The sequence below is a fragment of the Spermophilus citellus genome, assembly GCF_964194105.1.
Source record: "Spermophilus citellus genome assembly, chromosome: 14".
Classification (NCBI taxonomy): domain Eukaryota; kingdom Metazoa; phylum Chordata; class Mammalia; order Rodentia; family Sciuridae; genus Spermophilus; species Spermophilus citellus.
In genome coordinates this window covers 63,745,995-63,770,097 of record NC_138194.1, presented here as the reverse complement: position 1 = coordinate 63,770,097, position 24,103 = coordinate 63,745,995, and the positions used below count along the sequence as shown (strand labels likewise).

At 37.9% G+C, this 24,103-nt stretch overlaps 2 protein-coding genes across 6 annotated transcripts in view; both read right to left on the bottom strand.

Moving 5' to 3' along the window:
* DPY19L4 (dpy-19 like 4) overlaps window positions 1-7,227 on the bottom strand; it is a 66,153-nt gene extending 58,926 nt beyond the window's left edge. For 2 of the 5 annotated variants that reach the window (XM_081266121.1, XM_081266125.1), the window contains exons 1-2: window positions 7,070-7,227; window positions 3,241-3,351 (exon numbers count right to left, since the gene is read on the bottom strand). In XM_081266121.1, coding sequence (XP_081122247.1) covers window positions 3,241-3,351; window positions 7,070-7,088 — 130 coding nt within the window. In that variant the 5' untranslated portion in view covers window positions 7,089-7,227. Of the gene's footprint in view, window positions 1-3,240; window positions 3,352-5,062; window positions 5,270-7,069 lie in introns of all 5 variants that reach the window. The other 3 variants (XM_081266122.1, XM_081266124.1, XM_081266123.1) reach the window with 3 other exon arrangements.
* Window positions 7,228-14,945: 7,718 nt separating this feature from the next.
* Window positions 14,946-24,103, bottom strand: part of ESRP1 (epithelial splicing regulatory protein 1) — a gene marked incomplete at its 5' end in the record, with an annotated part of 57,816 nt that continues 48,658 nt past the window's right edge. The window contains 2 exons of the mRNA XM_081266675.1: window positions 14,946-15,078; window positions 21,811-21,920. Of these exons, the coding sequence (XP_081122801.1) occupies window positions 21,846-21,920 (75 nt within the window). The 3' untranslated portion in view covers window positions 14,946-15,078; window positions 21,811-21,845. The remainder of the gene's footprint in view (window positions 15,079-21,810; window positions 21,921-24,103) is intronic.

The window sequence follows — 24,103 nt, the reverse complement described above, 5'->3', positions numbered from 1 at the left end:
AGCCATCTCCCCACTCTTATGCCAAAATGTTAAAAGTAGTTCTAGTGAAATTATGGATATATTTTATTTTTATTGTTGTTTTCTCTGTGGTTCACATTTACTACCCTATGTATAGTCAGGGCAAAATACTACTTTGTAGTGGATCTCTGGATTTATTTAATTTTCTTATATTGTATTTTCTAATTTTTTTAAAGTGACTACTCTATGTGTCAGCTTTTGGGACATAACACTAAAAACAACCCCAAACCACCAGTGCCTTCCAAAACAAAGGCTTTTTTCTTATTTATGTTATAATGGATTTCCAAGTTAGCAATAACTTTATTTTAGGCTGCCACTCAATTTCAGACTTCATGTTACCTCTGGCTCTTTTTATATCTGTTTTTTTTCAGGGGATTGAGGGGTGGATACTGGGGATTGAACTCGGGGACACTCAACCACTGAGCCACATTCCCAGCCCTATTTTGTATTTTATTTAGAGACAGGGTCTCACTGAGTTGCTTAGTGCCTCGACATAGCTGAGGTTGGCTTTGAACCCGTGATCCTCCTGTCTCAGCCTCCTGAGCCACTGGGATTACAGGAGTGCACCACTGCATCTAGCTTTTCCTTTTATCTTCTTCTGAGTTCCATACTAGAATCAGTCCCTAATTAGGGACATACTGTTTTCACAACAGAGGAACAGGAAAGTTGTCAGGGTTTCTGCTCAGTACTAGTATACTCACATTCCACTGGCCCAGGCCAGTCACATCATTCGTCTGACAAATGGACAGGGAAGTACACTGTGCCTTAGAGAGGCAGTCTGAATCACATGGCAACAAAAGGGATCGTACAATTCACTTTTAGAGCAGGACAAAAACATTAAAAAATAATAAAAAGGTAACCAACAATCTGCAATCTCTTTACTTCAAAGAGCATAATAAATCATTCCCTCTCAGGAAATCTAAGAGCAGCTTACTCACTATGCTTTCTGGATAAAAACAGTAAGAGACTAATATGTCATTTTAAAACCTAAAGGAGCCAAACATGCCAGGGTGCAGTAGTACACACCTGTTATCCCAGAGGCTCAGGAGGTTGAGACAAGAGGATCACAGGTTCAAAGCCAGCCTCAGTAACTTAATGAGGCCATAAGCAACCTAGTGAGACCCTGTCTCAAAAAAAAAAAAAAAAAGGGCTAGAGATTTGGCCTTGTGCATTTGAGGCAAATACTCTACCAACTGAACTATATCCCTAGCCCTAACATGGATCTTTTATTTTTTCTAGTTTCCAAAAATAGTTTTCTTGCTAGTGTCCCCTGACCTAGATCTGTGGATGACCCACTGCTTTCATCTTACTTGAGTCCATATATATGTATGTGTGTGTATATATGTATGTATATATTTATATATATGTATACCTATACACATACACATGTGTATATATGTATGTAGACATGCACAGACTTAACTTTCTAAAAGCAGGAATGTGAGCAATCTGTTCAGCTGCTAAGGATGACATATTCTCCAATGCCATTTTTAGATATGGAAGACATGAAAAAAGAAGAACCTCCAGGGAATGAGGTCAAGGACCGTAGAGAACAATGAATTGAAAGCAACTCAATGTCACAACTGAGACATAATCACAAAACATTCCATACCCCAGGGTAAGGAAATCTCATTTGTTTAGTACAATTTCAGAAGAGCTATGAACCAGTGGCTCCCTCTCTTCCTTTCAAATGGAAGCATTTATTTTGTTTATCCTGACCCTGTGCAATATTGTATATTGAGAGCGGGGGCATGTACAGAGTTAATACAAAAGGCCTGAGAATGCTTTCATAAGGGCATGTTTGTAAGGTAGGCTTTCAGCTAACAACTGAGAACTTAGATATCAGAGTTCTAACAATAAGGGTGGTTTACTATGCCTACTCTATTAGTATAATGAGATTTATACTTTCCTTCTGGGACTTTAGAATTTTTGTTAAGTGGCAGGCAGAGGTTACCTACAGATAAGCCCCCAGTAAAAACCAAACAGTGAAATGGTTGACAAAATTTAACAAACATCACAAGCTGACACTAAAGAAATCAAGTATACTTTCTGTGACTCTATTAGGAGAGGAATTTTGGAAGCTTGTGCCTGCTTTCTATGTTGTCCACAGACCTTTTCCTTTTGTTTATTTGTTTTGTATGATTTACTATAATAAATCACAGCTGTACATGCAACTATATTCTGCAATCTGTGAGTCCTTCAAGCTAATCACCAAGCATGAGGGTGGTCTTGGGAACCCTTATACAAAGTAGATAACTAGTCTTTTTAGTTCATTGGTCTTAGGTTCAGAATGAGTCATAGCTGGCCCAGATGTAGATAAGAAGACCTTGGGCTTCAAGACTGATGCTAAAAGGAGATAAGACTGAGTGTCTTCCTTAGGGTAAGAGAAATAGCAAATGTACTCTTGAGAGAATGAAATCAATTTTTATGACCAAAAAGACTGCATGGTATATTATTCTTCCCAATTATTTTTTTCCTTCTCTATAAAAAGAATACAGAGGCTAAGAGAGTAGCTTGGTAGAGCTAAATATGCACAAGGCCCTGGGTTCAATCCCCAGCAGGACAAAATAAATACATGAATAAAAAGAAAAATATTTTACATTTCTGCCTACTACCATCTGACTTGCTTCCCTGTAATCAGTATACTTCGGTGTCCCATTGTCAGGATTGACTATAACTTGCCAAAAGAATGAGAGAACAAGTGACTGCCAGTTCAGCAGAAACTTTAAGAGACATCATTGGGCTGGGAATGTGGCTCAAGCGGTAGCACACTCGCCTGGCATGCGTGCGGCCTGGGTTCGATCCTCAGCACCACATACAAACAAAGAAGTTGTGTCCGCTGGAAACTAAAAATAAATAAATAAAATAAAATAAAATAAAGAGACATCATCACCTACTCTCCTGCTCTTTCCTGTCCCCCCCAAAACATGTTCCAAACAGGACTTCTTCTTTCATGACACATGTAGCTATACTGGTCAACCTGTGGCCACAACATGTATTATAAATCAGAAATAAATGTTAGTCATAAGGCAAGGAGATTAGGGGCTATTCCCTAATGAAAGCAAAACTTAACGTTAACCACATACAAAACATATACCACAAAGCAAAGCGTTAACCATATACTTAATCTCAAATACGTTCACATACTTAAAATATTAAAACATACTTCCTGGCATAACTATTTTTGTAGTAATACAAAAACTCTACATCTACCTAACTTACGTTTTGGAGCTCTTTCAGGAATAGGCGTATCACTGATTTTCTCTTCTTTGGCAGACTCCTTATTTTCTGAAGACATTGGCTTTTTTCTTTGGCGCAGTTCTATAGTTGGTCCTTAAAAAATTTAAGACATTATTGCAATGGATGTATCAATCATCTGTACCCCAAACTGTACCCCAAACTTTTATTATACTAAAGTTAAAGCCACCTATGTCACCTACTGAGACCAATGTATTTCACAGACAACTTTTTTCATAATTATGTTAGGTAAAACTGTCTTTAGCACAAAAAAGCCAACATAGGCTCACCACCACCACCTCCCATGTTTTGAGAGTCCCACTGATAAACCAGTAAGTTCATCTCCTGAGATAATGCTATTTAAAAATATCCCAAAATAAGTATAAAATTTTTAGAATGCCTGGGGTACAATAAGTTATTTAGGTTATTATTACTAAGCATATCAAGTAAATCATGCATGAATTAACAATTTTTTAAAATAAAAATACAATATACTGATTATAAAACTATACTTTGTGTTATTTTTCATTTTTTTCTTTTAGTTTTAAATGGATCTCTTTTTTAATTTATGTGTTTATATGCGGTGCTGAGGATGGAACCTAGGGCCTCACACATGCCAGGCAAGTGCTCTACCACTGAGCCAACACTCAGTGAGTGACCCAACACTCCAGCCTTTCAATAACCCTGAAAGTTCTATAGTGTTTTACAATGCTGAGTATCATCAGCATTGTACAATTATATAACCCTAAGTTAGAAAATAGGAGTAACCTATAAAGATCCCTGTTATCAAAGTGTGGAAATTCTCAGAAAAATTTTCTAAATATTAGACTATTTCTAAATATTAGACTATCATTTTTTTCTATCTCTTTAAAAAAATGAATGTAGATATTACCTCCAAAACCAGTAAACTAAATTTCAAATTAAACAGGAATGTATGTTAGATAATGTAACTATAATACATATAGATAATAATCTTAACTTCTCAGAATTATCTTCTCAGGTAAATAATAAGTTCAAAGTCTCTGTCAAGTGTATAAACTATCCAGGAATTGAACATTTTTTTTTTTTTTTTCCGGTACCAGGGATTGAGCCTAGCGGTGCTTAACCACTGAGTCACATCCCCAGCTCTCTTTTAATTTTTTATTTTAGACAGGGTCTCACTAAATTGCTTAAGGTCTCACTAAGTTGCTGAGGCTGGCTTTGAACTTGAGTTACTCCTGCTTCAGCCTCTCAAGTTACTGTGATTACAAATATGTGTCCCCATGTCCAGCTAAGATGCCATACATTTTTAAGGTGTTATTTAATAAGTTTTCAAGGAAAAAAACCACTATTGTATATTGAATGTAAACACTGGCATGTCAATTTTAGTGGCATCAAATTATGAGAACAGAGTGTACAAACTAATAATTTATTTTATTTTAACCAATCTCTTCAACTTTGTCCTTAAATTAACTTTGTGTCTATTACCAAGAAACAAAACTAAATGAATGCAAATATCGTCTCATTTCCTTTATATTGGGCTTATAACTTAATTACTCCAAAGACAAAGCCACTGATGGGAAATGCTCAGTGGTGAGCTCAGTGGTAGAGTGCTTAGGCCCTGGGTTGGTACCCCAGCACTGATCCCAAAAGAAACCCACAGAGTTAGGCATCTCTAGGTGGGAAAACTGCAAAGGCCAAGCAATGGACAAACTTGATTATCAGTTCTGATAGGAAAGCTCTGAAATGAAACTCAAGTTTCATTTTTACTAGTTACATTTTTAGCATTGTAAAGAAAAAGTCAAACTAAATGAAGATCATTACATACCCACAAAAATAATCTGCTATTTCAGAATCTGGTCCAGGATCTTCATATGAAATAGTAAGGCTACAAATAGGCTTGTGAATGTCCATCCAGACTATACATAGCAATCTCCAAGTGAAGTATTAACATTGTTCTACTCAAAGTGTATTGCTTCTTTCTTTGCTCTAATATTTCTTTAAGGAAGTAGAAATATAAGCACCTGACCCTCTACTGCATCACGCAAGTCATATTTTGGAAGATCAGATTCACACAGAGTATTTACTTATAGAAACATATAGAGAAAGAAGAGGATCCAAGTGAATGTGAATATGCAAAAAAAAAAAGACATAAATAACAAAATAACACCTAGATACAAGTAAAATATATAGACCAGACTAATTTTAACACAATGAATACAATATGATGTGTTTTGAAAAAATTGAGTGCCAAGTAAATGGAAAGTACCCAGAATAATGCCTGACACAAAGACATGTCTGCTAAAAATATTACCATCAAAGCATTATTATAATAAATGAGAATTTAATTATTCGCCACTGATATTATATCTCAGAATCTAACATGAGGGGGGCACAAATATTTATGGAATTAAACATTTGTTGAATGAAACTATGCTTTAATAAAACTGTAAACCACTAATTGTTCCATTTAATTGTTTTTGGGTCACCTGTAATTCTAAAATCAAACATCACTTTCCATTTTATATCCAAGTAAATTTGACAAAATGGTTATACTATTTTCATTGGTTCCACAACATATCTATTTAATTAGGCATAACTATAATCTCTTAAATAACTTTTTTTGCACAATGTACATTAGACTTTAAGTATTATAGAATTTTTTTCATGCATAAACGAAGCTAGTTTATCAATCTACTCCCAGAGATTTGCAGCTAGTCAGAAAAGCAAAGTATAAAAGGAAATATTAAAAATGATAATGTAATGCAACCACAGAAAAACCAAGGAAACAAATGGGATTACACTCTTCCTTACCAATCACAAATACTTTGGTTTTGAAGCTGCTTTAGGTAGAACGTCTTACATTTAGATTAGCTTTAACCCCGAAAACTCAAGGAAGACGAGGTATGTGTGAAGCAAGCATGAGTATTGGGTGATGGCAGCAAGTCACAGAGTAATAAACACTTCTTACCCTTAATCTTTATTTATTTTGAATTGCTTCCCACCGAATTCTTCAAACTCCCTTCTCACACTCTTGGCTCAAAAAGGCTTAAATCTAAATTAGATCAGCTTTCTATCACATTCATAACTCTACTCAAAAAGGTAAAAATACCGTGTTTTCCAACTGAATGCAAAATCTAACTGGTCAATCAACTGACCTACCTACCATGTATGCCTGTTTCCGAAACTTAGAGGGGTATGAATATTTCCTTATGCTCTCTACCATTAACTAAGTTTCTCCTAGCGTTCCACTCTTATTTTATTTATACTTTTCTGCGAATACATATTGCTGGCTGAATTTTCTTGGCACCGGTCCTGAGGGGCTATGGAAAGCTTTCTACAACCCAATTCCTCCCAATTCATTTTACCATGTTATCCTAAACCCCTGACTCTTTGCGAGTGGTATGAGTCCCCTCACCCTGCGACTTTGTGTTTGTCATGATCCACAAACCTTTATGAGCGCACTCAGAATGCGGGGCATCTGGTTAAACTATTGATCCTTTCTGTACCTAATCCTACATCTTCTAAACCAACTATGTCCCTCACTCCATTTATGATCTGCTAATAACCCTCAATTCAAACACTCCCCCCCCCCCACAGCTCTCTCTCGCATTGCAGATGCCCAACTTTAGGCTCCACCTTTGCTCCCCACTTCGGGAGACAAAACTTCGGGCCATTCACTCGGCTCCTCAAGAATTTCTCCGCGAACTCCCCCGCCCGCTCCTTCCCGCCCTCCCTGCGCGGCCCCAGCCACCGGTCGCCAGCAGCCCAGGCCTCCGGGCCCCTCGCATCCCCGCCCCTTTCCCGAGTCCACTGGCGGCACTGGCGACATCACCTTCTTCCTCCGCCATCATCTCCGCGGAGACCCGGGTGGCCGTCCGGCTCCCGCGCGCCCCGGAGTTTCACTCCCTTCGCGTTGCGGAACACCTCCGCGGCCCCTGGCCCACTCCCGGCCGCCGCGCCCCCACTTCCTGACCCGCCCCCCTCCGGTGTCGCTGCCAACCACGTTCCCCCGGGCGGCCAAGGAACTAGAGTGCCGGGAGCGGCGGGCGGCCGGAGCGTTTCGCTGGGGCTCCTGGGCCTGCGCTGGCAGGAAGGAGCCTCGACGCCGGGGGCGCTGCCTACGGTTGGTGCTCCTGGCCCGCCCATCCCCTCCCCAGGAAAGCGAGGTTTGTGAGGCCCACCGCAAACCCTCAATTTGCGCGTCAGTTCCAAAAACGTGGGCGGGAACGTACATTCCGCGACTTTGTGGTTCAACTCCGGGAGTCAAAAGACTGCTATCAGCTTTACCTTTCGAAACCAGCCCTCATTGGGCTCAGGATGTGGCTCAAGCGGTAGCGCGCTCGCCTGGCATGCGTGCCGCCCGGGTTCGATCCTCAGCACCACATACCAACAAAGATGTTGTGTCCGCCGAAAACTAAAAAATAAATATTAAAAATTCTCTCTCTCAAAAAAAAAAAAAAAAAAAAAAAAGAAACCAGCCCTCACCCTCGTTTTACAAAAAGGAAACCGGGATTCCGCATAAAGCAGCCTCAAAGCTACTTAGAGCAGAAACGGGAACGCACGACCCTGAACTGCGGTCAGTGCCTGCGTTCTCACCAGGATTTGAGAACCCGGCAAAACGTTCTAGTTGGCAGTTTGGCTCAGCAAACCGCTTGACCATTACAAGAAAGAAGCGTGTGCTAATTGACCAAAACGGGTTAAACAAGATGTTTGCGTGTCTTGATATCCAAGAAAACAGAACAGCCCAATAATACCGGCCTGTGGGAGAAGAGTCGTGCGTTTAGATATTCCATAGCAGTAGGAAATACTTTTACTTTGTATGTCCTCACTTGTATCTGGCATTTTCCAGCAAACACCAGGACCCCCAAAATTTTCCCCAGAAGTTCATGGAAGTAAATTTAGGAAGTGAGGAAATATCTTTTTGAAGTGGGAAAAGCAAGCACAGAATTAACTGAAGTCACTGGGTAATTATGGATGTCGCTTACTTAGCAGGGAGCAAGTCTCCTCTAAATACAACTTTATTAAGTTAGGACATTTGGGGAGAGGCTATCATTTATTAATACTGTGAAAAAACAGTTCCAGGAACTCGTTTTATGTCTTTAATTGCCTGTAAATACGTCTTTTGCCTTCAAACAACATTGCACTAGGAGTTACAAACAGTGGACCAGAAAGGGCCCCTCCCTCGCCCTGTCAACGCAGAAATTATGAACACTGAAAACCACAGGATATGACAGAGCCCTAGGCATTGTCCACAGATACCCAGTGTCCTGTGTCAGATCAACTGTGTGAAAGAGCTACAATGTATGAGAAAGCAAACAGAATGACTGAGTCTTGAAGCGCTACCCTATTGTTTTTTCATGATCCCTAAAGGTAGACTTGATTGTCAATTCACCTGCTCTATAGAATAATGGGAGAAAGAAAAATAAGACAAAATATCTTCTTCCTTTTTTTTTTTTTCTTGTATCAAGAATTGAAACCAGAGGCTTACCCACTTGAGCCACATCCCCAGCCCTTCTCCCATTTTTATAAAAATTTTTGAGACAGCATCTCATTAAGTTGCTGAGGCTGGCTTTGAACTTGTGATCCTCCTGCTTCAGCCTCCCGAGTTGCTAGGATTACAGGTTTGCTCCATGGTGCCCAGAAAAAAATAGCAATTTAAAAGAAGAAATTTACCTACTTGGGTGGCTGAAACAGGAGAATCACAAGTTTGAGGCCAGCCTTAGCAACTTAGTGAGACCCTGAGCAACTTAGCGAGACCCTGTCTCAAAATAAAAAAGCCTGGGGATGTAGCTCAGTGATAGAGCACCCTGGGTTCAATCCCTAATATAAGCCTCCACCCCACAAAAAAAGAGAAAAGGGAACATGAGAGAAAATAAATATTCAGTCTTCAGAAATCAATAGACTAGGAGTTGTGTTCTCTAGTATAAACATTTCTCCCTTGAATCCTGAACCAATGCAACCAAAAAATGTACTTCATCAAAAAAGATGTCTTGCAACCAGCATTATGGCTGTTTTCAATAGGTCACTCCATAATACCAAAGGCCAGTTATTTTCAGATGGTAAAATACATGGCTAGTGGATACATGGTCTAAGATGACTTTAGATGAACCATATTGATTAATTTTCCACAACCACAATGGACTTCTAGTTTTCTATCCAAAATTTGAAGAGTCATTTCATACTCTTTGCCTCACCTTGACCAACCCTAAACACTCCACGTTATCTCAGATGGTCTTTAATGTGCAAAATATTCTCAAAGAACGATATGGCTTTCTGCCATCTCTAAAAGATAGAGGTGCCCTTCTATATGTAGTTGGATATTTTTAGTGAAATATTATTGGTTTTAAGAAATTAAAGTCTTGAGCTTAGGATGCAGCTCAGTCAGTAGTAGAGTGTTTGCATAGCATGCATGAAACCCTGGGTTTGATACTTAGTGACAAACGCAAACACAACACAGCTTTTAGGAAATGTAGGAGTACCAAACTGGGTAAGAAAAACAAAGGCCTAGAAAGAAAATAAAAGTGTTCAAAGAGAATATTCTTGAAAGATGATGAAAATGTTTAGGACCTGATACAAACTGGACGTATTAAATGATGAATAGAAGATGATTCATAAGGTTTATATTTTGAAATTAATCATGTACTTTTGTGTATGTGAGTGGTACTGGGGAACAAACCCAAGATTTCAAACATGTTAGGCAAATGTTCTACCACTTAACTACATTTGCAATCCATAATCATATACTTTCCATGCATCAAGCACAACATTTTGTCAAGATATGAGAAAAATACAAAACAATTCCCCAGAGAACTTATCTTTTTGAAACCAAAGAGATATATGCAAAAGATATTTTAAAAACTTTCTTCTGGCTGGATGTAGTGGTACATACCTGTAATCCCAACCTTAGGAGGCTAATGCAGGAAAATTGCAAGTTTGAGGACAGCCTCAGCAACTTAGTGAGACCCCAAGCATTGAGTGCTAAGCCACTCAATGAGACCCTGTCTCAAAATAAAAATTTAAAAGGGCTAGAGATGTAGCTCAGTGGTAAAGTGCCCTGGATTCAATCCCCAGTACAAAAAAAAAAAAAAAAAAAAAAATCTTCATTTTATTAATAGCAACCTACCATAATCACTGTTGAAATCCTTGAATCAGTTCAACTTTTCATCTATTAAACATGAAATTTTGTTTCATCTTTACTATATAATAGAATCTTAGTTATCCATTGAGTAGCATCTTTCTATTATTCTCAAGCATGATCTCCTTTGTGTACTCTGAATTAGATGTAATCAGTTCATTTTTTTTAAGAGAGAGTGAGAGAGGAGAGAGAGAGAGAGAGAGAGAGAGAGAGAGAGAGAGAGAGAGAGAGAGAGAGAATTTTTAATATTTATTTTTTAGTTCTCGGCGGACACAACATCTTTGTTGGTATGTGGTGCTGAGGATCGAACCCGGGCCGCACGCATGCGAGGCGAGCGCGCTACCGCTTGAGCCACATCCCCAGCCCCAATCAGTTCATTTTTACTGCCATTATATTCTTTTAGGGGGGCATGGGGGAGTGAACTTAGGGGCACTTGACCACTGAGCCACATCCCCTGCCCTATTTTGTATTTTAGAGACAGGGTCTCATTGAGTGGCTTAGCAGCCTCAAAATCCTCCTGTCTCAGCCTCCCCAGCCACTGGGATTACAGGCATGTGCAACTGCGCCCAGCTATTGCCATTATATTCTAAGTTGTATTTTGGCTGTGTTTTATCCCTATCTTTAGTCCAAACTCTGCAAATATATTGTAGACAAGTATTTCCTCACTTTTTCCTTATTGTTGAGGCTGTATTTCAGTGCATCCTGAATATATTTGCCTTATTACCATTCATCATTAGGATCTGCATATTTTTCTTTTCCATTGAGAGAATTACAACTGTACAAATCAACAAACTCGGGACCATATAATTCTCCAAAGTGGGATGCATTTTTTTCTAAAGTATTTTATTTAAATATTTTTAATTGTATGTATTAGATATTGTAGAATATTTTCTAAAATAGAGCTGGGCATGGTGCCACATGCTTGCAATCCCAGCTGGGGGCTGAGGCAAGAATATCCAAAGTTTGAACAGTCTGGGCAATTTAGTGAGAACCTGTCTCAAAGTAAAAGTTATAAAGGGCTGGAGATGTAGCTTGTCTAATGTGGGAGGCCCTGGGTTAGAACCCTAGTACCCAAAACAAAACAAATCTGTATATATACATATTTTCTAAATATACTTTTTCCTAGAGTTGGCTCCTCTAGGAAGATATTTTTAGCCAAGTTAATTATACAAAACAATATTCATAAATAAAGCATTTTACTGGTATCAAATAGTCTATTAAAACCTCCCCAAGTGAATTTTTTTTTTTTTTTTTTTGGTACTGGGGATTGAACTCAGGGGCATTTAACCACTGAACCACACATTCCCTGCCCTTTTTTTTTTTTTTTGTATTTTATTTAGAGACAGGGTCTCACTGAGTTGCTAAGTGCCTCACCAAGTGGCTGAGGCTGGCTTTGAACTCACAATCTTCCTGTCCCAGCCTCCTGAGTTGCTAGGATTATAGGTGTGCGCCACTGTGCCAGGCAAATCTTCTTTTTCTTAAATAGATTGTTGATTTTGTACCAAGACCCTTTTATCAGATAGTAAATTTTCTAAACATTTATGGGGTTATATTAGCACTTCCAAATAAAATTTAGGACAAATTAGTGTAAACGTGTCCCTGGTAATATTTGGAATATATTTGAATTTTTTTTTTCTGAAATTCTCATTTAATATCTTGGGTCTTTTTGTTTTCTCTATTTTTGCTAACTCGGACAACCTATTTATATGGATTGAGACGGTCCCGCTAGAATACACCTAGCTTTGCTCTCATAACTTCTGGACACAGGTAAATCATAGATTAAATTATTTTGAAAGAAGGAAGATAGTTGGATAACAGGTTGACTCTTGAGTACCTCAGCCAGGATGGATCATTCATCACCATGTTCAGACCTAAAGTGCTGAGCATCTATTACACTTTTTTTGGGGGGAGGGGACACAGGAGATTGAAACTTGGGCACACTTTACCATTGAGCCACATCTCCAGTCTTTCTTATTTTGTATATTCAGACAGGATCTAAGTTGCTGAGGCTGACCTCAAATTTGTGATTCTCCTGCCTCAGCCTCCCAAGCTGCTAGGATTACAGCATTGCATGGCCCAGTCAGACTTACTTAAAACTAAGAGTACAAAGACTTGGGGAAAATGTTTTCTATCAAAATTATGATTTATCACCTTAACAATTTACATATGACAAGTAAACTATCATTAAACATCTCAACAATTATGATTTTTAGAATCCTGCAGAGATGCACTCTGGTAAAGGGATCCTTAGAAGCCAGTATGTATGCCCAGTAGATGGCAGAAGCAGCCAAACCAAATTGACCCTTTTGGTTGTATAGTTCAGTGTAAAAAGTGACTCTGAATTAACTTTGAGATAGGATCTTGCTAGGTTGTATAACTGGCCTTGAACTCCAAATCCTCCCGTTTCAGCTTCCTAATTAGTTGGGATTAAAGGTGTGCACCACCATGCCTGGTTTAACTTTTAAAATGTACAAAGTCATACTAGATACAAAATTTTGCTAGTATGACATTAAATTTGCTGGAAGTGGTGGCACAAGCCTGGAACCCCAGCCACTCAGGCCTGAGACACGAGGATTACAAGTTTGAGACCAGCCTGAGAAACTTTAGACTCCGTCTCAAAAAGAACTGAGGTAGTAGAGCATGCTTGGGGCAATACGCAGTTACCCCCCAACCCCACCCAAAAAAATCAAAATCTCAATGACTTCTGGATATGGCAGTGCACATCTCTAATCCCCACAGACAGGAGGCTGAGGATCATAAGTTCAAAGCCAGCCCAGCAAGTTAGTGAGGCCCTCAGCAACATATTGAGGCCCTGCCTCAAAATACAAAATAAAAGGCTGGGGATGAGCTTAGTGGTTAAGTTTTTGTTTAAAAACAAAAACTCCTCAATGACTTATGTAAGGATGGATGATTGTTTAGCCAGTATCTTGAGTGCACTTATCTTTGTTAGCTTTTATAATTATTTATGGTAAACAGGGGGGAAAAAAAAAAAAAACCTTACCACCTCAGGAAAAGAAGGCTCACCTACATGCTTCTACCATTACCACTAACTTCTAATTACAAAAAAAAAAAAAAAAAAGAATGCAAACATTGAGATTAAGCAGGCAAGTTTTATTATCAAATGTAACAATTCTACAAAAACTCAGTAGTATTGTTATAAGTATTTCTGACTACATTAGTCTTTCAGAGCTTTGGGCAGAGAGCATATTAAGACATCAAGTACAAATAACTTTTTTATCTGATCTTAAGTGCCAATTTTCACACAAAAATATTTTGGGATTTTTTTCTCCTCCCTCCCCTGTTGCAGTTAAAGGGCCATTGCTGGTCAGGTAAAGAGTAATATTTGGCTCTCCATTCAAGGTGTTAATCTAAGTAAGGCAAAGTAAATAAAAATAGCAGCCACAAAAATCTGCATGGCATTGCATCCAAGCAAAGGACAATATGAGTAACAAAGAAATATGTGCACTTAATTAAATCCTTTTTTCCTCTTTGGAATTACATGAGGCAGCAGTACTAGCTAGCGTCTAATATTGCACTTTTGTAGCATAAACACAGCTAAACACATAGTGCTAAACACTGACAACTTCAGTACCTGTTCTAACTGCATCAGTGTTTACCTCTCAGTCTAGCATGCTGACTACAGTCCTATGCTTTTAAAAAGTTTTAATTGTTTTGATAGTTAAGGCAGTAGAGAAAAAGGTTTAAGGCAATATTAATATGTACAAGCACACTTCAGTTAGTAGATTGCTTTCTAGAATACACTGTTCAAATAGTCTCATTTTTGTGATATTAAAAACTATGGAGTTTCTCTTATTAAAGTCCAAACCATCAACAATGAAAAAGTACAATATAAAATAATACATAAGAAGCCGCAATATTCAGTTGCAGGTTTATCTAGAAATTACTACCTACATGTAGCTGCTTCATTTTTGGTTCCGCATTTTGGCCCCTACTTCATTTTTATTTACAACTGGTACCTGCTGAGAAAAAGATCTAAACCTTTCAACTATACATGTGTTGTGGAGGGTATTACCTTTCTCCTCAGATGTTTGTTTTTTGTGTGGTGCTGGGGATTGAACCCGGGCCTTATGCATCCTAGGCAAGGGCTCTCTACCACTGAGCCACAACCCCCAGCTTGCCTCAGGTGTTTTAAAAATCATGTGAATTGTTTTTAACTATAAGACATCATGATGGCCAAGAAATTAGGAAAATATTAGTTTTATTTTATTCCTTAAGTATGTGATTTACGTGTCCAAGGCCATGGGCTTGAATTACTTAGCCAAGAAGTCATGATTGTGCAGAGGACAGGGAGATGGCAAAAAAAAGGGAGGGGGGATATACAGAAATGAAGCTTCCATAACAGGTTCATGGTGGAGATGGTAGATAACCAGTGGAATATTTTTTAATCCAAGACTTAAACTTAGGAAACACCTGTGCTGCCACTTTAGCTGAAAGTAATAAGAGACATTTGATTTCAAATTCACATTTTAAATGCTTATTTGCACTCAGCAAGGAGCTGCTTCGCTGTAAGGATTTGGCTTCACTGGCTCAAATTTTTCACTCCACCAAAAGATAAGGCACAGCTCCACTGTCCAATCATGTTTACTGAAAATACTGCAGCCTGAGTGTAGATAAAACTTCCCCTGAAGTTGCTAGAAGTTTTCTTGTGTCTGATGGTTTCAGGATCACCATACATCTTTCAAACACTGAAAAAAAATGAGTAAAAGGCAATGTTGTTAGAATTAAATTCTAATAAAGGAAATTTCAAATAATTTCTAAGAAAAACATTCCAATTAATAAGAATCACCAACACATGACAATAATGATAAACATGAACTTTATGTGCCAGCTCATTGATTAGCACCTTTATATGGATCCCTTTATTCCATCCCCATATATAACTCCCCTTCAGATTATCATGTTATCCCCATTTTAGAGATGAAGCACAGAATGATTAAGCTACTACACCTGTGGGACCCAGATCTGTGTGTTCAACCAAACACTTCTTTAAAACAAAATTCAGGAAGGCCAGGAGCAGTGGCACACACCTGTAATCTCAGCAATTTGGTAGGCTGAGGCAGGAGGATGACAAGTTCAAAGCCAATATAGACAACTTAGAGCGATCCTGTCTTAAAAAGTAAAAAGGAGTGGGGAAGTAGCTCAGTGGAGCTACTTCCTGGGTTCGATCCTTGGTATCACAGCATTAAAAAAAAAAAAAAAAAAAAAAATTATATTGACACAAACTTTTCTTATTATTCCCTAAAAGTTACAATCTAGGGCTGGGGTTGTGGCTCAGCAGTAGAGCTCTCACCTACCGCTAAGACCCTGGGTTTGATCCTCAGCATCACATAAAAATAAATAAAATAAAGGTACTGTGTCTAACGACAACTTAAAAAAAATTAAAAAAAAATAGTGTCTAACAACTCCTTTCATAGCATTTATATTGTATTGGGGTGGGTGTGTATACACGTATGCGCTGGGGATCAAACCCAGGGCCTTGTGCATGCAAGGGAAGGACTCTACCAACTGAGCTATAGACCCAGCCCTGTATTGGGTTTTATAAGTAATCCAGAAATGACTCAAAGCATATGGATGTGTGTAGGTTATAAGCAAATACTAAACCACTTTACATAGGGTCTGGAGCATCTCTGATCGTGGCATCCTGAAACCAATCTCCTCAGACACCAAACGACAACTGTAATAAGCATATCTGAGATTTGAACCACTGCATAGATTCCTCTATGCTTTTAATTATATACCACAGACAAAAACTTAGCAAGAAAACTTTCGGCATTATGCACACTTTTGCATGTAAATGAGAAATAGGGATGAAAACAGAAAGGGAACTAGCTCTTCAGAGTTCAGTCTTGTTTCATATGAGCAGTTGGAAATATGGTCAGCAGTAAATTTGCTTTCATAATAGCAATTTGTATAACTGGTACACATTTAAAATCAGGTATTTAAAAATTACTTAAATACTGGTTTGTTAGAATTCATGTTTAAAATGTGGTTTACAAAGTGACTAACAATTTAGCCCTTGGCATGAAACACTGCATTGAAAGGTGGATACTGATAAGCAAACTTATCACTTATCCAATGCTATCGCCCAATTATATCCTTTATTGGCAACACCACCCTAATTTTGCTTAATGAACTAGCCTCATCCAATCTCAAGTCCATAAAGAGGCAATTTTACCACTGTGCCAAAGGAGTGACCCAGACACAGCCACTCAGAGCCCTAGATAACCAAACCATGGTGGTTTCAGAGATGGACTTGGAGTCACACCAGTGAATTTCAATTCCTGGTTTGCTTCTGGACTTGAAAATGAAAGGGTATAAACCAAGTATTGCTGTGGGTACATCATGGAGAGAACTTGACTGAAAGTAAGCCTTCAGATTCAGCCAACTCAGTGAGCCCTGGACCTGTCAGTTGTCAATCAATGAGTTCCCCCTTCCTCATTCGTAGCCCATTCTATTATACACCACTTTGTAGATGCCAAAAATTACATGCTCATACTATGTTATGGAAAAAGCCTGAAGATGCTAAAGGGAAGTTTAGATTTTCCCCCTGCTCTCCCGTGTCCACCCTACCCCTTTACCTCAAACATGCTGAGAACTCTACCACTCACTCACATCCCTAACCACTTAGAACTGCTTTTTTCTTTGGGGGGCAGGGAGAATTAACCCAGGAGTGCTTTCTCACTGAGCCACACTCCCAGTCCTTTTCATTTTTTTGAGACAGGGTATCTGTAAGTTCCTGAGGCTGTCCTTGAACCAACAATCCTCCTATCTCAGCCTCTGAGTCTCTGGGATTACAGATGTGCACTACCATGCCTGGTCTCAGAACTGCTTTTTAATCCAGTGGAATATAGTGGCGTTTGAGTGTCTAGCTATAAGACTACAAGACCATATTGTTAGGGGAAAAAAAAAAAACAACTCAGAAGGATACAAAGAAAATGTTCTCCCTCTTTGGCTACAGTAAAACAAATATTAATGATACAGAGACAATTTGAGAGTTTTAACTGCAAACATTCTCAAATCTTTCATTTCTAGTAAGATGTGTGTTAAAACAATGTTTTATTTTGTAATAAACTGTCATTAAAAGTATTATGTACACAAGAGTCTTGAAAGATACCAGAGTTCCACCAATGGCAGCTATGTCCTTTGGAATGAACCCTAAAAACTCTACAATTCTGACTAGTTGAAATATTTTATTCTTATACTAATTTTCACATTTTTCTGAAAAGTGTAAGTCATTTGGGAGTTTTCCTTGTTAAATTGTATTTTTCCTCATATGTAAAATATAAAATAAAACCTATAACTCAAGAGTTTTTTTTTTTCTTTCTTTCTTTCAAGATACTGGAAATGAAGTGCAAGGGCATTCTGCCACTGAGCTACATTCCTAGTACCCCAACCTGCACTTTTTTTTTAATTTATTTTTTTAATAGTAGTTGAACACAATACCTTTATTTTATTTTTATGTGGTGCTGAGGATCGAAACTAGGGCCTTGCATGAACTGCTGAGCCACAACCCACCCCCCCACCCCGTACTTTTTAAAATTTTTGATAGGGTCTTCACTAAGTTACTGAGGCTGGCCTTGAACTTGTTATCTTTCTGCCTCTTCCTCCCAAGAAACTGGGATTATAGGTGTGTGCCACTGTGCCTAGTCATAAACCAGATTGTTTAATCAAAGTTCATCTCTTTGCTCATTTAGATCAATAGTCTTGGCATTTATTTAGCTCTTCACCAACTAATATAAATACTACTTAGAAGAGAGAACCTGTTTAATTTTGAAAGCCACTTATTTCTTATCTAAAAATATTATTAATTGGAGGAGGGGGAGTTAGAAACTAAAATATATTGAACCAAAGAAATTATATTACAAAACCCAGAGATCACTTTCCATCCATAAAAGTAACCCAAACTTAACACTTAAATTGTAAATACTTTTGAATGACAATGCTCTAGCCACTTTCCACATTAAAGTTTCATCAGGTATTTAAAAATCCTATGTGTTATTATTTTTTGATACTGAGGATTTTGAACTCGGGCACGTGACCACTGACCACATCCCTAACCCTCGTTTTTGCTGAGGCTGGCTTTGAACTTTCGATCCTCTGGTCTCAGCCTCCCAAGTCGCTGGGATTACAGGCGTTTGCCACGGCGCCGAGCTCCTATGTGTTTTTGCTATTTTGGACCAGTTTTACTATTTTTTCTGAGTGAAAAAAAGGCAAATAGACTCTAGTTAAAGGTTTTGTTTTTGTTTTAATAAAGCATCCTGCACAAGATCTTACAACCTAAAGCTTTAACATAGTTCAGTATAGAAACTGGATGTTTATATTTTTAGATTGCAACCAACACCTTACCTGAAAGACAGGTAAATACTATTATTTTATTTAATTATTTACTTATTTTTGTGGTGCTGGGGATCAGATCCAGGGCTTTGTGCATGCAAGGCAAGCACTCTACCAACTGAGCTATATTCTCAGCCCAAATACTATAATTTTTGTAGAAAATTTCTCTATAGGAATTTACCTTGTCATTTAGAAGGTCTATACAATCTAAATTCTTCAGAATATATTATATGGAAGGAATAGAAAATACTCTTTCAAAAAAAAGGGGGGGAGGACAGTACTCAAAGTAGGTTAAAACCCAAGATAAGGGAGAAAATTAAGAACCAGGAGCCTACATCAGTTATATTCAAAGAAATTAAAAAATTAAAAAATCCCTAAAGTATGGAAACATCTTAAAGGGGCAAATGAGCCAACTTGAATGAGTTCCAATGGCCAAAACTATAACAATTTGAAAAACAAAAATTGGGGCTGGGGATGTGGCTCAAGCGGTGGCACGCTCGCCTCGCATGCGTGCAGCCCGGGTTCGATCCTCAGCACCACATACCAACAAAGATGTTGTGTCCGCCGAGAACTAAAAAATAAATATTAAAAATTCTCTCTCTCTCTCTCTCTCTCTCTCTCACTCTCTCTTAAAAAAAAAAAGAAAAACAAAAATTGTAGTACTGGATAATAACCCAAAGTACCACATAAATATTATATAACAAGTCCATACTGATTTATATAGTCATTTTTCTGTATAACAGGGGAGAAGGAACAAATCATCCTTACAGAAAAGTTACTAATATTTGTAGGTAAACGCTTCTCTCCTCTTTCAATGTGAGCCAGACAGTAACTCTTGTGAATAAAACATGAGAAAGAAAAAACAATAGCTTTGTAGTACAGAAAGCTATGAAGCAAGATCTCAACCAAGAGACCAAGGATGACAGCAGCAGCGATGTCAGGTGACATAACACACCTGTGGGTGCCATGTGATGAGAAGAGCACTTCACCTCTAGGACGGTCTTTCCCAACTCCTAGCCCAGCTTTCTCACAAGAAAAACAACATATGCTAACTGAAAGTCAAACCATGAAACACCTCAAAATTGGCAAGGTCATGAAAAATGAGGAAAGAGTGAGAAACTAGCACAGATCAGAGAACACTAAGGAGACAGGACAATTAAATGCAATGGGAATGCAGGTTGGATCATGGAATGGAGAAAGGATACCAGTAGAAAAAACTGATGAAATCTGAATTATGCCTGCAACTTAGATGATAGTAAACACACACACAAAACTTTAAATTTTTTGACTAAGTTGTTGCCATCACAGCAACAAAAGGTATTTGATTTAATATAGAAGTTTATAGTTTGTAAAACCTAGGGCTGGGGATGTACCTTGGGGCTAGACTACTTGCCTAATATGCACAAGGCCCTAACTTCAGTCCCCAGCATTGCAAAATAAGTATATAAATAGTTTGTAAAAGTTGTTTTAAATTAATCTACCTGATTCTCACAGAAAATCATGTTAGGTCACATTCACAGCACTAATTTTCTGCCCATTTTGCAAAGCAGAAATATGTCACTTCTAAAATATTCTCATTTCTACACACACACAAAATGCAACTATAGCTAAGCACTGTTGACAGATCGAAATTTAGAGATTGACACTGCCATTGAGACCTAAGGAATAAGAAACCTGGAACTGAACAGTGAGAGAAAAACAAAACAAAAAGCATCCCTAGTCATCTGAGGAGGTATTTCATCCAGCCAGACATCAAGTCTCCTTCCCAGGAGGGCCTTTGGGCATTGTCAATAGCTTATGAAATGACCCTGGGGTCTTTTGAGAACACTTCAAGGAGCAAAGTGTTCCAAAGTAGGTACTAAAAAGGATAACAGCTACTAGAATAACATGAACTCACTACTGTGACCCAGGCTAAAGACCCCGTTTCCCACTGCAAAGTGTCTATATATATATTGATATTCTTTGATAGGACCACAACACCCTAACTTCACTGAAAATGGCAGATCTGAAAATCTTCACCTAAAACTAATGTTTCCACAGCCTCATGATGAGATTCTAAGCTGTGAATTCTCAAGGTCAACAGATTTTTTAGCAAACCCATTTCCAAATCAGAATCCATATGATTCAAGTCCACGAGGTGTTAGCTATGAAAATGTCAACAAAATTAGTAAATGACATGCCAGTACACCAACTTTAGCAAATCCAACAATCAGATATGAAGAAATAAACTACAATGATTCCTCAACATGTCCCTACAACTCCATCCCTTGGGAATCCTGCACAGAATGCCAGCATCCTTTAGGAAGAAGTTGTAAATTAAGGGACCAAAAAAAAAAAAACCTCCAAAAAATTATTTTAACCTTAATCAGGATTCCTTCCCTGTATTTTCATTTATTTTTTGCAATGTTGGGGATTGAAACTAGGGCCTTGTGCATACTAGGTAAGCATACCACTGAGCTATATCCTTAGTCCCACTTCCATGGAGACAGAGTTGGAAGAGAAAAAAAAAAAAAAGACAATGAAAACCTTTTCAATCATTTTGGAAAATAAGCACGTTTGTCTGTCTTGTTTTAGAGACAGGGTCTCGTTATGTTGCCTAATCTGATCTCAAACTCCTGGACTCAGAGGATGCTTCTGTCTCAACCTCCTGAAAAGCTGGGAGCACAGGTGTGCCTGGCTGAGTTGTATACTTTTAAAAAGTTTTCTCTTGCCCCCAAACAATATGCAACTCTCATCTGTAAATATTGCTTAATTACTTTCTTCTTAGATGACAAAATTAATTCTTGTCTTCATTACTTTTAGTTTTCTGACACTCATTATCACATTAAAGAAAAAGAGGGCTGAGGTTGTGGCTCAGTGGCAAAGTCCTTGCCTCGCACTCGTGAGGGGCACTCGGTTCGATCCTCAGCACCACATAAAAATAAACAAAATAAAAATAATAATTAAAAAAAGGTTTTCCCTATATAATGCCATTGAAAAAAAAAGAAGAAGAAGAAGAAGAAAACTCTTTGACTCGTAAAACAACTTCAGATACTTGGCCTCTCTCTTTATAATAATTTACCTTGTGTGTCATAAAGCCTTACCTTCTTTTCTGAGGATGGTCTAACTGCTGGGACCCTTAAATACAAACCCATTCTTTGGGTAGAGTCCTGGCCTGGTCATTTGTGTGTACAAGTCCATCCTCGGTTGCATACTAAAATGCAAGTCAAAACAAAAAAGATCAAAAGATGGACAAGCTGTCACTATGGATGGTTATTATTTCAACCAAATATATCTACCAACAAAGTGTCATGGAAGTTTTGTTTGGAGACCAAACCTTCAGATTTTGTGAGCAGTAACTTCCATGATACTTCCAAGTATGACTGGATATCATATAATAAAGCACCAATAATTTGCAAGGCATTTTATAATAAGCCCAGTACTCAATATCTCCCAATAACTCAATGAATTTAAAATAGTACTGAATAGTACTGAATATAATTAAAATATCAATCTTACTCTCCAGAGACATTGACTAAAGTTATTACTTTGTGGAGAAATGAAAACCAGCACTGATTGAAATGCAAAGCCATTGATAGCAAAAGGAATGCTAAGAGCAAAGGAAAAAAGTTAAAGGAATTATATAGAGATACTTGAGAATCATTTTCAGAACAAGAGGTCCACCCACTAAAACACATATAAGCTGACGATATTGATCAGAATGACACCCTCATTAACAAATACTTTCATTATATGTTGTCTTCAGAAATTTTGTTCTCATTTATTAAAATAGACCTAACTCAGGTGGCTTAACTTTATAAGGAAGCAGACATGATAGCAGAACCCATTCCAATACATGCTTTAACCATCAGAACTCCTTCCCTTTTGTAAATCTTTCCTCTTTCTGGTTTTTTAGCTCCCAACCCAAATGAAGTTATGGAAAACACAAAGCTGGAATTCTGGAAGAAATTTTGGGGAAAAGCCGTTCATAAATTTATCTTGAATAATAATGTATTTATAAAATGATATATGCCGTTATTACATCAAGTTCTACCTTCTTTTAAATGACAGAATCAGAGACCATTAATGAATGTCATTTACTCAATTATTTCCTTGGTATTTGCTAATGTATATAAATATAATTATCATGAAAAATTATGTAAGTTTAGTCATAACCAGAAATAAAATTAAAACCTCCCATTAAACCAACAACAGTGATAAGTGTACTGTAAAGATAAACACAGATTACACTTAACAGTTTTCTTAAGAAGTTATCCGCTAATTTTACTGTCTTGTGACGAAGCCAAATCAAATAAATCTGGAATCTATAGTCTGGCTGTAACCTGAATAACTGAGAACAGGAAACAACAAATAAAAAGGCAGAAGACACAGACTTTTAAAGAATAGAAAATATGAGCTTTGGACAGGTGCAATGGTGCCTGCCTGTAATCCCAGCAATTTGGCAAGCTAAGGCAGGAGGATTGGAAGTTCAAGGGCAGCCTTAGCAATTTAGCCATGCCTTAAGCAATTTAGTGAGATCCTGTCTCATATAGCTCAGTTGGTAGAGTGCTTTCCTCGAACACCCAAGGCCCTGGGTTTAATCCCTAGCATCACACACAATAAAAGAGAATAACTGCTACAGACTGATGTTATTTTAGCTCGTTTTTGAACCATGTATTCTTCATAAATATAGAAATAATCCCTATTATATATTTGTGGTAAAATATATAACCACAAATGCCAGACACAACACTCTTTTCAGAAGAACAATTCTGCTTATTCTCATTATTAACTTATGTGCAAGACTGCTTAGTTTTATTCAGGGTGAACATAAAATATCACACAAATTAAAAAGAAGTTAATCCAGCTGACCATTAAACTTGAAAACTCCTTGTATTTGCTATAATAGGCCAATAAAATACAAAAATTAAGGCCAGGTATGGTGGCATATGCCTGTAATCCCATAGGCTCAGGAGGCAGAGGCAGAATGATTATGAGTTCAAAGCTAGCCTCAGCAATTTAGCGAGACACTGGGCAACTCAGTGAGACCCTGTCTCTAATGAAATACAAAATAGGGCTAAGGATGTGACTCAGTGATCAAGTGCCCCTGAATTCAATCCCTGGTTACCACCCCCCCCTCCCCCCGCCAAAAGAAAAAAAATAAAATGTTTCCTCTATGAGCTTAAAACTATCTGGTCAATAAATTTCTGGGAAAAGTTTCTCAATCTAATGAACCAGATATAGTTTTAAAGTAACATTATTACCCTTTCAAGACTCTCCTTAAAGCATCATACTTTTTTAGGGAAGGGTGAAGTATCTACTTAACTCTAAAAAAAAACCAAAAAACAAAACAACTTATTTCTAGAATAAAAATGAGTAAGAATCTTACTTTTATTC